General features: G+C 45.8%; 1 protein-coding gene across 1 annotated transcript in view; it reads left to right on the forward strand.

Annotated features, from left to right (window-relative positions):
• Positions 1-13,149, forward strand: part of tmem8b (transmembrane protein 8B) — a 128,932-nt gene extending 115,783 nt beyond the window's left edge. Inside the window, exons 11-13 of the mRNA XM_060847261.1 lie at positions 853-999; positions 7,951-8,067; positions 12,522-13,149. Of these exons, the coding sequence (XP_060703244.1) occupies positions 853-999; positions 7,951-8,067; positions 12,522-12,872 (615 nt within the window). The 3' untranslated portion in view covers positions 12,873-13,149. The remainder of the gene's footprint in view (positions 1-852; positions 1,000-7,950; positions 8,068-12,521) is intronic.
• The last annotated feature ends 214 nt before the right edge of the window (positions 13,150-13,363 follow it).

Here is a 13,363-nt window from a genome sequence, read left to right on the forward strand (position 1 = left end):
GACAAATACAGGCCCAACCTTTCCTTTTCAGACTGTCTGTTGATACCATGTGACCATAAGAGATAGGAATAGGAGAAGGCCATTCAGTCCCTTGAGCCTGTTCCATCATTCAATAGAATCTTGGCTGAACTGACATTCCTCGCTTCCAATTTTCTGAACTTGCCTTGTAATACTTTGAATTCAGTAAAGATCAAGAATCCATCGATCTGGTATTAGCCTAGTGAGCACCCGCTGGACTGTCTCCTATCTTTCCTTAGGTAAGGAACCCAAAACTGTTCACAGTGTACCAGCTCCAGTCAGACTAGTATCTTGGTCTATCTGACTAGTATTGTGTACAGTTCGAGTAAAACTTCTATTCCCCTTCTACTCTATTCCCTTAAAATAAAGGTCAACATTCCATTTGCTTTCCCTATTTCCAGTAGACTTTATGTTTCTTTATGTTTCATGGATGCGGACTCCCAATCTCTCCATTCAGTATCACTCTCCAATCTTTGACCATTTAAATAACATTCAGCCCCTTGATAAGCTTTCCTGCCTTCCCCCAAAACATTAAACTGTTTTGTCGATCCAAGCTCTGTCTAAATCAGCCACAAACCTATTCCTTTACCCAGCGTCCACAGCTTGCTGAGGGAAAGAATTACAAAGACCAAGGATCCTGCCAGGGATTCCTGTTCATCCCCATCTCTTTATTTCGAAACAGATCCCCTAATTCCTCACAGAGATAACCACATTCCAGCCCCTGTGTCTGACGCTCCTCCTCTGTCTGGGAGTGACTCCCTGTAACTTTCAGAGGGTTTCCTGTTGTCTGTGTGGTGACACTAGCTATTGTTCCCACCTTCCTGCCCCCTGCAGTTTTACCACGCGTGTGACCAGCCTGGGATCGTGGTCTTCTGTATCATGGAGTATGATGTGCTGCAGTTCTGTGACTTCCTGGGATCACTGATGTCTGTCTGGGTCACAGTTATTGCCATGGCGAGGCTGCAACCAATCATCAAGCAGGTTAGTCTCCACCTTGACAGGCCAAGTGGGGCCCTGTCTCACAGCAATCCGGGACCATCCAAGTGTTCACCCCCTTCCCTGCTGCTGCTCTCCCTCTCACTATCTCCAAGCAAGCACACGTCACTGACGGTTTTCCCAGATGTTCGCTTGTGAGATTTTCTTAGTTCGTTGTTACAAAGCTGGGGTTTATTCTCGTTTATCCACGTGATCAGTCTCTGTCAATGAGACAGATCCAGAGATGAGGTGAGGAAATCCCTCACTGGGGGAGAAGCCTGGGCAACAGGCCACATGTCACCCCTCTCTCTCAATCATTGCTCACACACCATGCTCACATTTACTTAATTCATTTCAAAGGAGTCTAGCATCAATTTCATTTTGATTCATTCATGGGATGTGGGCATCACTGGCTGGGCCAGCACTTGTGGCCCATTGCTAATTGCCCCTTGAGAAGGTGGGGGTGAGCTGCCTTCTTGAACTGCTGCAGTCCATTTGTTGTAGATAAACCCACAATACTCTTAGAGAAGGAATTCCAGGATTTTGACTGAGCGACAGTGAAGAAACAGTGATATATTTCCAAGTCAGGATATTGACAGCAACTTAATTCCTCGGATACTTTGGAAGTATGCCTGGATGACCATGAATACTGTTGGCCTGTCATTTCTCGTACATTGGCCATCCAGGAGTTGGCCTATCATCCATCTCCTACTGTTCAATAGATTTGATGGAGCAATGGTTTCATCAGCGAGTCTTCTCTTTCTAGATTCCAGATTCCAGCCGCGAGGTTCCCCATGTCTTCCATGTGACCGCAGTTAGGATATTGAGTGCAGCAGGTCAGGCAGCATCCAAGGAACAGGAGATTCGACGTTTCGGGCATAAGCCCTTCTTCAGGAATGGGCTTATGAAGAAGGGCTTATGCCCGAAACGTCGAATTTCCTGCTCCTTGGATGCTGCCTGACCTGCTGCGCTTTTCCAGCAACACATTTTCAGCTCTGATCTCCAGCATCTGCAGACCTCACTTTCTCCTCGCAGTTAGGATATTCCCAGAGTGAAGGTAAAACTGACCCAGTTAGCACAGTATCAGGATAACGGAATATGGCAGCTGCTTAGTTATGTAAATGCACCAGTAATTCACAGATCGGAATGAGGGATCTCTGGATATAAGTTCAAAATTCATCACAGGAATTTAAATTACAGCTAATTAAATAAACAATCAGGATACAAAGTTAAAAACAGTAACAGTGTCTGTGAAACTATCAGCAAACACCTGACATGGACACAATCGGGGAAAAAATGATCTGAAAACCCATTAAAACAGCACAGATTCATATCAGGATGGCTTGATGGGGACAGTGTAGAGGGAGATTTACTCTGTATCTAACCCCATGCTGTCCCTGTCCTAGGAGTGTTTGGTCATGGACAGTGTAAAGGGAGATTTACTCTGTATCTAATCCTGTGCTGTCCCTGACCTGGGAGTGTTTGATGGGGAGACAATGTAGAGGGACATTTACTCTGTATCTAGCCCCATGCTGTCCCTGACCTGGGAGTGTTTGATGGAGGACAGTGTAGAGGGAGCTTTACTCTGTATCTAACCCCATGCTGTCCCGGACCTGGGAGTGTTTGATGAGGGGACAGAGTAGAGGGAGCTTTACTCTGTATCTAACCCCATGGTGTCCCTGACCTGGGAGTGTTTGATGGGGAGACAATGTAGAGGGAGATTTACTCTGTATCTAGCCCCATGCTGTCCCTGACCTGGGGGTGTTTGATGGGGGGACAGTGTAGAGGGAGCTTTACTCTGTATCTAACCCTGTGATATCCCTGTCCTGGGAGTGTTTGATGGGAGACAGTGTAGAGAGAGCTTTACTCTGTATCTAACCCTGTGATGTCCCTGTCCTGGGAGTGTTTGATGGGGACAGTGTGGAGAGAGCTTTACTCTGAGTCAAACCTCATTCTGTCTCTGTCCTGGGAGTGATGGGGGACAGTGTAGAGGGAGCATTATTCTGCACTGAACCTTGTGCTGTCCCTGTGCTGGGAGTGTTTGATGGGGACAGTGTAGAGGGATTAAAGATTTAACAGCAATCTAAGTTTGTTCAGTACATCGCATCAACTGTATGACACTTTAATCATTTACCCTCTGAACAGCATCCCACCCAGACTCATCCCCCTACCCTATCCCAGTAATACTGTTAATCCACCTAACCTACACATCCCTAGGTGAGGTGCTAAAGAGATTATAGAGGCATTGGTGGTGATCTTTTAGGAATCCCTGGAGTACGTGAGGGGCTCAGAGGATTGGAAAAATGCCGAATATAAGTCCCCTATTTAAGAAGGGAGATAGGCAGAAGACAGGAAACTAAAGGCCTGTTAGCCTGACCTCCGTGGTTAGTAAGGTTTCAGAGTTCATTATTATGGACGAGATTCTGAAGTGCATGATAAAATAGGGCAGAGTCAGCACGGCTTCGTCAAGGGGAGGTCGTGTCTGACAAATCTGTTAGAATACTTTAAGGAGGTAATGAGCAAGTTAGACAAAAGAGAGCCAGTGAACATGACCTAATGGGATGACCTAAGGTGACAAGGTGCTGCCCAGAACTGGTTGAGAACTCTGGGTTTGTACTCCATAAGACCATAAGACATAGGAGTGGAAGTAAGGCCATTCGGCCCATCGAGTCCACTCCGCCATTCAATCATGGCTGATGGGCATTTCAACTCCACTTACCAGCGTTCTCCCCGTAGCCCTTAAATACTCGAGACAAGAATCTATCAATCTCTGCCTTGAAGACATTTAGCGTCCCGGCCTCCACTGCACCCTGTGGCAATAAATTCCACAGGCCCACCACTCTCTGGCTGAAGAAATGTTTCCGCATTTCTGTTCTGTATTTACCCCCTCTAATTCTAACGCTGTATCCACGGGTTCTAGTCTCCTCGCCTAATGGAAACAATTTCCTAGCATCCACCCTTTCCAAGCCATGTATTATCTTGTATGTCTCTATTAAGTCTCCCCTTAATCTTCTAAAATCCAATGAATACAATCCCAGGATCCTCAGCCGTTCCTCATATGTTAGACCTACCATTCCAGGGATCATCCGTGTGAATCTCCGCTGGACACATTCCAGTGCCAGTATGTCCTTCCTGAGGTGTGGGGACCAAAACTGGACACAGTACTCCAAATGGGGCCTAACCAGAGCTTTATAAAGTCTCAGTAGCACAACGGTGCTTTTATATTCCAACCCTCTTGAGATAAGTGACAATTTACTCGATGGAGTTTAGAAGGATCAGGGGGAATCTGATTGATAATTATAGAATACTGAGGATGGATGTGGAGAAGATGTTTCCACTCATAAGAGAGATTAAGACTTGAAGGTACATCCTCAGAGTGAAGGGGTAACCCTTTAGAACTGAGATGAGGAGGAATTTCTTCAGCCCGAGGGTGGGGAATCTGTGGAATTCCTTGTCGCAGAGGATTATGGAGGCCATGTCATTGAGTGTATTTGAGACAGAAATAGTGAGGTTCTTGATTAGTAAGGGGACCAAGGGTTGCTGGGAGAAAGCAGGAGAATGGGCTTGAGAAACACATCAGCTATGATCAAATGGGAGAGCAGACTCAATGGGCTGATGGGCCTAATTCTCCTCCTATATCTTATCGTCCTGTGAAAGAATACTGCCAACGTATCCACAGTCTGACCTACATCTTTTTGCCAAGGATCAGGTCCGGGAGACTTGCTGGCCTTTAGCCCCATTAGTTTCCAAGGTACTTTTCCTCTTGTGATAATTCTTGGATTCAGTTCCTCTCCCTCTTTTGCTATTTGAATATTTAATAATTTTGGAATACTATTGGTGGCTTCTGCTATGAATTCAGATGCAAAGTATTTCTTTAACTCCTGTGTCATTTCTTGGTACCCCATTCTTATTTCCCCCACCACATTCTCTCAAGAGCCATTGCCCACTTTGACCTCCCTCTTTCTTTTCATGTATTTCAGGAAGCTCTTACTGTCCATCTTGATATTACTTGCCAGTTTACCCTCAAAGTTTTTCTCCTGCCTCTTTTTTAAAATGGTTGTCTTTTATTGGTTTTTAAATGTTTCTCAATCCTCTTGGCTGACCACTAACCTTTGCCACATTGGATATATTTTCTTTCAATATGATGCTGTTTTTAAACTTTTGGGTTAACCGTAGTTGGGTTTCTCCCGCTTAGTGTTGTTTTCATTTGCATCTATTTGCAGAGACCACTGTAGGCCAGAGACAAGGCCTTGTGTTTTCTGAGTCGAGAGTGTAGTGCTGGAAAAGCACAGCCAGTCAGGCAGCATCCGAGGAGCAGGAGAGTCGACATTTTGGGCAAGAGCCCTTCATCAGGAATTTTGTGTTTTCTGATGTTGAATCCTCCTTCCTCACTGAGGTCTATCTTTGCTGTGAGCCATGAACTATTTTCTTAAATGTCTGCCATTGTTCCTCAACCACCTTTGCTGCTACACTCCTTTCCCAGTCCACTCCAGCCAGCTGTACCCTCACAGGGTGGCACAGTGGTTAGCACTGCTGCCTCACAATGCCAGGGACCTGGATTCGATTCCAGCATTGGGTGACTGTGCGGGGTTTGCACATTCTCTCTGTGTGGGTTTCTAGTTTTCTCCCACGGTCCAACAATGTGCAAGTTAGATCCATTGGCCATAGGGAATGCAGGGTTGTACGGGGTGTGTCTGGGTGCGATACTCTTTGGAGGGACTTGATGGTCTGATTCCATACTGTAGGGATTCTATTCCTTTGTAGTTACCCTGATTTAAGTTTAGCTCAGTTGTTTCCAACTCAAGTTCCTCCTTCTTAAACTAAATGCTAAATTCTACCATGTTATGGTCACTATTTCCAAAGGGATATTTTACTCTGACATTGTTAATCAAACCTATCTCATTAAACATTACTAGATCCAAAATAACCTGATTCCCCAGTTGGATCCACAACAATTTGTTCTGAGAAAGCTATTGGCTGTGATGCTGGCCATGAAATTCTTATTAGTTGACTTAAAAATCCTTCTGGTTTACTAATATCCTTCAGAGAAAGAAATCTGCCATCCTCCCATCATCTGTTTTTAAGAAGGAGCTAGCTATATTTCCCAGTGATGAAGGGATCAAAGGGTATGGGGAGAATTTGGGAAAGGGAATTGAGTTGGAAGATTGGCCATGATCAAATTGAATGGTAGAGCCCAGGCTTGAAGGGCTGAATGGCCTATTCCTGCTGTTGTTTTCAATGTTTCTGGCCTACTTGTGACTCCAGACACATAGCAATACAGTTATCTCTGACCTGCCCTCTGAAATGGCCTCACAAGCCACTCAGTTCAAGGGCAGATACGGGTGGGCAACAAATGCTGGCCTTAACACCTGGCCCTCTCACATCTGATGAGAAAAAATAAATTTAAAACGCTAATTATGGGATCTTGCTGTGTTCCGATTGCCACATTTTCCCACATTGCTCCTCGTTGACTGTGGTCATGGAAGGTGCTACATAAATGCAAGCTGTTACTTTTCTTCTCACCTAATCGCAGAGACCGCCATCGGCCAGGGACCAGGCCTTGTGACCTGGGCATCGGCACACCACCCACTGTGTGCCCCAACCGAGACGCCCTGCAGTCACTACCATTCATTGTGATATTATCTGGAACAGAGCAGATTAAATCCAAGCTGTTAGTTGATGGTAATGGACTTGACCTGTGTGAGTACAGCAGGTCAGAACAGGATAAATATAGCTTCTGGGTGTGGGATATCCCCGATTCCAAGAAATCCTTGTTTCACTGGTTGACAAAAATTGCCTTCTGGGAGGAACAAGGGAACAGGATTAGGTCTTTCACCGCCATGAGCCTGATTTAACTAGATCATGGCTGATCTGAATCTGTATGCTACAAGGTGTTTTGGAGGCAGATTCAACTGGGAGTGAATTGGATGATTGTTTGAAAAGAGGAGAACTTGCAAGGGTGCATGGAATGAGCAGGAGACTGTCACTATCAACGTCCTGGGGGTTACCATTAACCAGAAACGGAACTGGACTCGCCACATAAACACATAACAGCAGGTTGGAGGCAAGGGATGCTGCAGTGAGTAACTCCCCAAAGCCTCTCCATCATCTACAAGACACGAGTCGGGGTGCGATGGAATACTCCCCACTTGCCTGGATGGATGTCGCTCCAACAACACCCAAAAAGCTCAACACCATCCAGAATAATGCAGACTGCTTGATTGTTACCACATCCACAAGCACCACTCCCTCCACCACTGACGCTCAGTAGCACAATGCGTACCATCTCCAAAACACACTGCAGAAATTTGCCAAATATCCTCAAACAGCACCTTCCAAACCCACGATCACTTCCATCTAGAAAGATAAGGGCAGCAGATACATGGGAACACCATCTTCCAGCAAGTTCCCCTCCAAGTGACTCAGTATCCTGACTTGGAAATATATCACCCCTCCGTTGCTCTCGCTGGGTCACAACCCTAGAATTCCCTCCCTCAGGGCAATGTGCATCCACCTACAGCACATGGACTGCAGTGGTTCCAGAAAGAAATTTACCAATACCTTCTCAAGAGCAACGAGGGATGGGTAATAATTGCAGACCCAGCCAGCAATGCTAATCTTGCGAGTAGATATATAAAAAAAAAGCGAGGTGTTCTTGTAGAGAGCTAGAACGGACTTGATGGGCCAAGCAGCCTCTTCCTGTACTGTATCACCCTCTGATTCCCCGATCACATTGCACAGAACACTTCATTCTGTATCCCTTGATATCCTTGAACAATTCTTCAGGCAGATTGGTGACATGTTCTGACCAACAAAACAAGAGTAAACTTGTTCTCACTGAGAGTAGTTGAATATTAAGTTAAAGCAAAGACAGCATAGACAATTAAAATATCTGTCATTGATGGTTTATTATATTACATATCATCATGATGACCCTTGCCCTTTGCACTTTGACAGGTCTTGTACTTGCTGGGAGCCATGTTGTTGTCGATGGCTTTGCAGTTGGATCGGCATGGACTGTGGAATCTTCTGGGACCAAGCCTCTTTGCTCTCGGCATCATGGCCATCGCTTGGGTAGGGAGATGGATATTCACCCTTTTTATATCTGCTGCATTGGCTGTGTGTAATCATTTTGAGTTGTTCTGGTGCAGAAAGAGACCATTTGGCCCATTGTGCCCTGCACTGGTTCTATCGCCTAGCGCCAATCTCCTGCCTTTTCTCCATACCCTTGCAGACCATTTCTTTCGGAATAATCATTCAATGATCTCCTCGTTTGAACCAGCGCGTACCAGCCCCTAAGTATTCACTGAGTGATAAAGTTTGTAATCAGATCAGCCTTGCTTTGTTTGCACATCATTTTCAATCTATATCCCCTCATTCCTGTTCCTTTGATGAGCTGGAGTAAAAAATGAGGTCTGCAGATGCTGGAGGTCACAGCTGCAAATGTGTTGCTGGTCAAAGCACAGCAGGTTAGGCAGCATCTCAGGAATAGAGAATTCGACGTTTCGAGCATAAGCCCTTCATCAGGAATAAGAGAGAGAGAGCCAAGCAGGCTGAGATAAAAGGTAGGGAGGAGGGACTAGGGGGAGGGGCGATGGAGGTGGGATAGGTGGAAGGAGGTCAAGGTGAGGGTGATAGGCCGGAGTGGGGTGGGGGCGGAGAGGTCAGGAAGAGGATTGCAGGTTAGGAGGGCGGTGCTGAGTTGAGGGAACCGACTGAGACAAGGTGGGGGGAGGGGAAATGAGGAAGCTGGAGAAATCTGAATTCATACCTTGTGGTTGGAGGGTTCCCAGGCGGAAGATGAGGCGCTCCTCCTCCAGCCGTCGTGTAGTTGTGTGCAAATGTGTTGCTGGTCAAAGCACAGCAGGTTAGGCAGCATCTCAGGAATAGAGAATTCGACGTTTCGAGGCATCTCAGGAATCCTCCTTCCACCTATCCCACCTCCATCGCCCCTCCCCCTAGTCCCTCCTCCCTACCTTTTATCTCAGCCTGCTTGGCTCTCTCTCTCTTATTCCTGATGAAGGGCTTATGCTCGAAACGTCGAATTCTCTATTCCTGAGATGCTGCCTAACCTGCTGTGCTTTGACCAGCAACACATTTGCACCTTTGATGAGCTGGAACAACATCTCCTGATCTACCAGCTCACTCATGATAAATCTCTGTCAAATCTCAGTCAGTGAAATACAAGTCTGAAATGCAAACAGAAATTGCTTGAGAAACTCAGTAGGTCTGGCAGCATCAATGGAGAGAGAAACAGAATTAATGCTTCATATGTGTTATACTAGACTCAAAATTGTGCCTCTTTCTCTTTCTTTGCAGGTACTGTCAGTCCTGCTGAGTATCTCCAGCAATTTATGCTGTAGTTTCAGATCTCCACAATTGACAGGATTTTGTTTCATTAAACACAAATCTGTGTCTGTGGGAAGCATCAGAAATATTTTGAGTGGCTCTGGTCTAGTTCATCAGCCAGATTGTGTCTACAGCCAACCTGGTGTTAGAGGGTTTGAGCTCTCAGGAGACGCTGAATAGGCTGGGTCCGTTTACCTGGAGCATCAGAGGCTGAGGGGTGACCTGATAGAGGTTTATAAAACCATGAGGGGCATGGACAGGGTAAATAACCAAGGTGGTTTTTTTTCAGGCTAGAGGAGTCCAAAACTAGAGGGCATTGGTTTAAGATGAGAGGGGAAAAATATAACAGGGACGTAAGGGGCAACTTTTTCACACAGGGAGTGGTGCGTGTATGGAATGAGCTGCCGAGGAAGTGGTGGAGGCTGGTACAATTATAACATTTAAAAGGCATCTGGATGGATATATGAATAGGAAGGGTTTAAAGGGATAGGGGCCAAGGTCTGGCAAATGGGACAAGTTAAATTTAGGGTAACTGATCAGCATGGATGAGTTGGGCCGAAGGGTCTGTTTCCATGCTGTACATCTCAATGACTCTATGTTGTTCATCCAGAGGCTTGTGTTCTTGTCTCTAAGTGTCTGAATTGGTGGATCTGTAGCCTCATTGCAGAGACTGGAGCTGGGCTGACTCTCCTATTGCCTGTCCTGAGACAGAACTTCATTCTCGGGGGTACCTTCTCTTTTATAAGATATTAAGCTGATCCCCCACCTGCTATGCAAAGATGAAGAGGGGTATTCAATAGATATCAAAGAAACAACATCATTCAGTTACAAAATATTCTGATCATCATCACATTACAGTTTGTGGGAGCTGCCTGTGTACAAATTAGCTGTCGTGTTTATCTACAGTAGAGACTATACTTAAAAGCATATCATTGACATGAAGAGTTTTACAATGTCTGATTCAGAATTGGAATCATAAAGGAAATTCTCCCCATCTTCCCTCTGACTCTCTGGCCAATGTCCTGATTCCTCCCAGTGGGAAAAGTCTCCTCCCCGTCCACTCTTATCCAAACGCTTCATGCCTTTGAAACCTCGATGAAAACTCCCATGAATCCTTCCTGTTAAAAGGGGAATAGTTGCCGTTTACTCAGTCTCGCCACATAACTGAGGAGTTGGCACCGTGACAGGAAATCTTCTCCGCACCATCTGCATAGCCATGGCAACCCTTTCGAAAGTGCGGCACTCAACATAACACCTCAGCTGACACACTGTGTCTTAAAATCATTTATCACATGCAGTCATTCGGCGATACGGAACCTGAGTGTCGCTGCAAACTCAGAGGTGTGGCTGAAATATCGTATTGTCTTGGTGATGGCGATGAAATAGTGGGAGGATACTGTCACTATCCTTCCACAACAGTTGGGGAAATTTGAATTCACTAAAACATTAGTCCAATGTGGCCATTGTCAACTGTTGTACCAATCCATCTGGTTCACTAATGTCATTTAGGAAAATAACTCTACTATCCCTACTTGGTCTGGCGTATATGTGACTCCAGACCCACATCAATGTACTTGACTCTTAACTGCTCTCTGAGCAACTAGGGCGAGATAATAGTTGTTGGTCTATCCAGTAATGCCTGGAAGGAATTCAAAAAGTACTCATCAGGACAAATGCAAGAATATCAAATTTCAACAGTTACAACAATTCCTGCCTCAGGAGGCCACAGATGGAGTACTGTGTTCAGTTTTGGTCACCTTGCTACAGGAAGGACATTATTAAACTGGAAAGCATGCAGAAGAAATTTACAAGGATGTTGCCTGGACTCAGTGATTTGAGTTATAGCGAGAGGTTGGACAAACTAGGGCCTTATTTCTTTAGAGCATAGGAGACTGAGGGAAGATCTTGAGACATCATGAGAGGCATGGAGAGGGTGAATGCACTCAGTCTTTTTCGCAGAGTTGGGGAATCGAGGACTAGAGGGCTTCGAGGTTTAAGGTTAGAGGGGAAAGAATAAAAGGGAACCTGAGGGGCAACATTTTTACACAGAGGGTGGTATGCATATGGAATGAGCTGCCAGCAGAAGTGGTTGAGGTAGATACATTAACAACATTTAAAAGACATTTGGACAAATACATGGATAGGAAAGGATTACAAGGATATGGGCCAAGTGCAGGGAAATGGAGTTAGTGTGGATGGACGTTTTGTTCGATATGGACCAGTGTGGGCCAAAGAATCTGTCTCCGTGTGTAGAACTCTGTGACTTTAGGAGCAAAAATGCAAACAAAAGGAGCCTTTTGTTCTGTTGAATGACCTGGGAGCTTGGAAAGCCTATAATTCCCTGTTACTTATTCCATGGTAATGCCTCAGCCAATCAGAATTGATTTTCCAACGCCACAGTGCACTATGCTCCTGCAGTATAAATTGTTGTGATTGTTTGAAAATTGGCATTCTTGCATTGGTCCTGATGGATGGCAAGGTGAAAAGTTTCAGGGACATGCCTCTCTTTTCAACAAGACTCAGTTGTACCTAATTATGCCACACCATACATGATAAAGATTCACCTTAAAAGATTCACCAGCGGCACGGTAGCCCAGTGGTTGGCACTGCTGCCTCACAGCACCAGGGACTCGGGTTCGCTTCTGACCTCAGGTGACCGTCTGTGTGGAGTTTGCACATTCTCCCTGTGTCTGCGTGGGTTACCTCCGGGTGCTCCGGTTTCCTCCCACAATCCAAAGATGTGTAGGTCAGGTGAATTGGCCATGCTAAATTGCCCGTCGTGTTAGGTGCATTAGTCAGGAGTAAATTCTGGATCAGTGGTGCTGGAGGAGCACAGCAGTTCAGGCAGCATCCGAGGAGCAGTAAAATCGACTTTTATCAGGGCTTTTGCCTGAAACGTCGATTTTACTGCTCCTCGGATGCTGCCTGAACTGCTGTGCTCTTCCAGTACCACTAATCCAGAATCTGGTTTCCAGCATCTGCAGTCATTGTTTTTACCTAGTCAGGAGTAAATGTCAGGGAATGGGTTTAGGTGGGTTATTCTTTGGAGAGTCGGTATGGATTTGTTGGGCCTGTTTCCACTCTGTAAGGAATTTAATCTAATACACAATAGCTTGAGTGATAGATCCTGTAAAAGTACAGCTTGCCTCCATGACGTTCTGCTTCCCTTTCTCTCACAGACTGTACGTACAATCCGCAGACGTCACTGTTACCCTCCGACCTGGAAGCGCTGGGTCTTCTACCTCTTCCCTGGCACAGTCATCGCCACATTTGCCGTGGCACTGTACGCCTTCGTGGAGACTGAGGAGAACTACTTCTACATCCATAGCATCTGGCACATGCTGATCGCAGGCAGTGTGGGCTTCCTGCTGCCTCCCACCACCAGGCCCGAGGGAGCGGCCAACGCCAAAGGGGTGGTCCCTCTGCCGAGGAAGAGAGGCTGCGGATACCGCCTCTGTGTCAATGAGCACGAGGAGATGGGATTGGTCGATCCAAGCCTAGTATCTGTGAACAGCATTTGCAGCAGCTGATGTTGCTGGGAGTTGGACCTGCAGTAAAACAACAGGCATTCCCTCTCTCTCTCTCTTTGTACACCCACCATGCCCCAACCTTGATGAAAAAACTGGGAGATACGTCACAGAGAACAGAGAGAGAGGGAAATATGAACAGGTGCTCTGTACATAAACCAAACCTGAGATTGGGCAGCTTCAGAACTTTCCATTCTGTCATTGGAATCTCCACATGCCTTCTCACCTACCCACTCTTGACCCCCTCCAGAACTATTTGAAATGCAAGAATGGGGAGAGGAGGGCTCCCTCAGTATTTGTCTCAATAAAATTGTATTAAAAAATTTTTTGAATTCACATTTTTCGTTTCAAAAATGTGTGAGATTCCCTTTAAAAGGTTTACGAGGATGTTGCCAAGATTGGAGGTTTGAACTGTAGGGAGAGGCTGAATAGGCTGGGGTTGTTTTTGATGGAACATCAGAGGCTGACAGGTGACCTTATAGAGGTTTATAGAA

This window comes from Hemiscyllium ocellatum, chromosome 2, assembly GCF_020745735.1.
Source record: "Hemiscyllium ocellatum isolate sHemOce1 chromosome 2, sHemOce1.pat.X.cur, whole genome shotgun sequence".
In the NCBI taxonomy this organism is placed as follows: Eukaryota; Metazoa; Chordata; class Chondrichthyes; order Orectolobiformes; family Hemiscylliidae; genus Hemiscyllium; species Hemiscyllium ocellatum.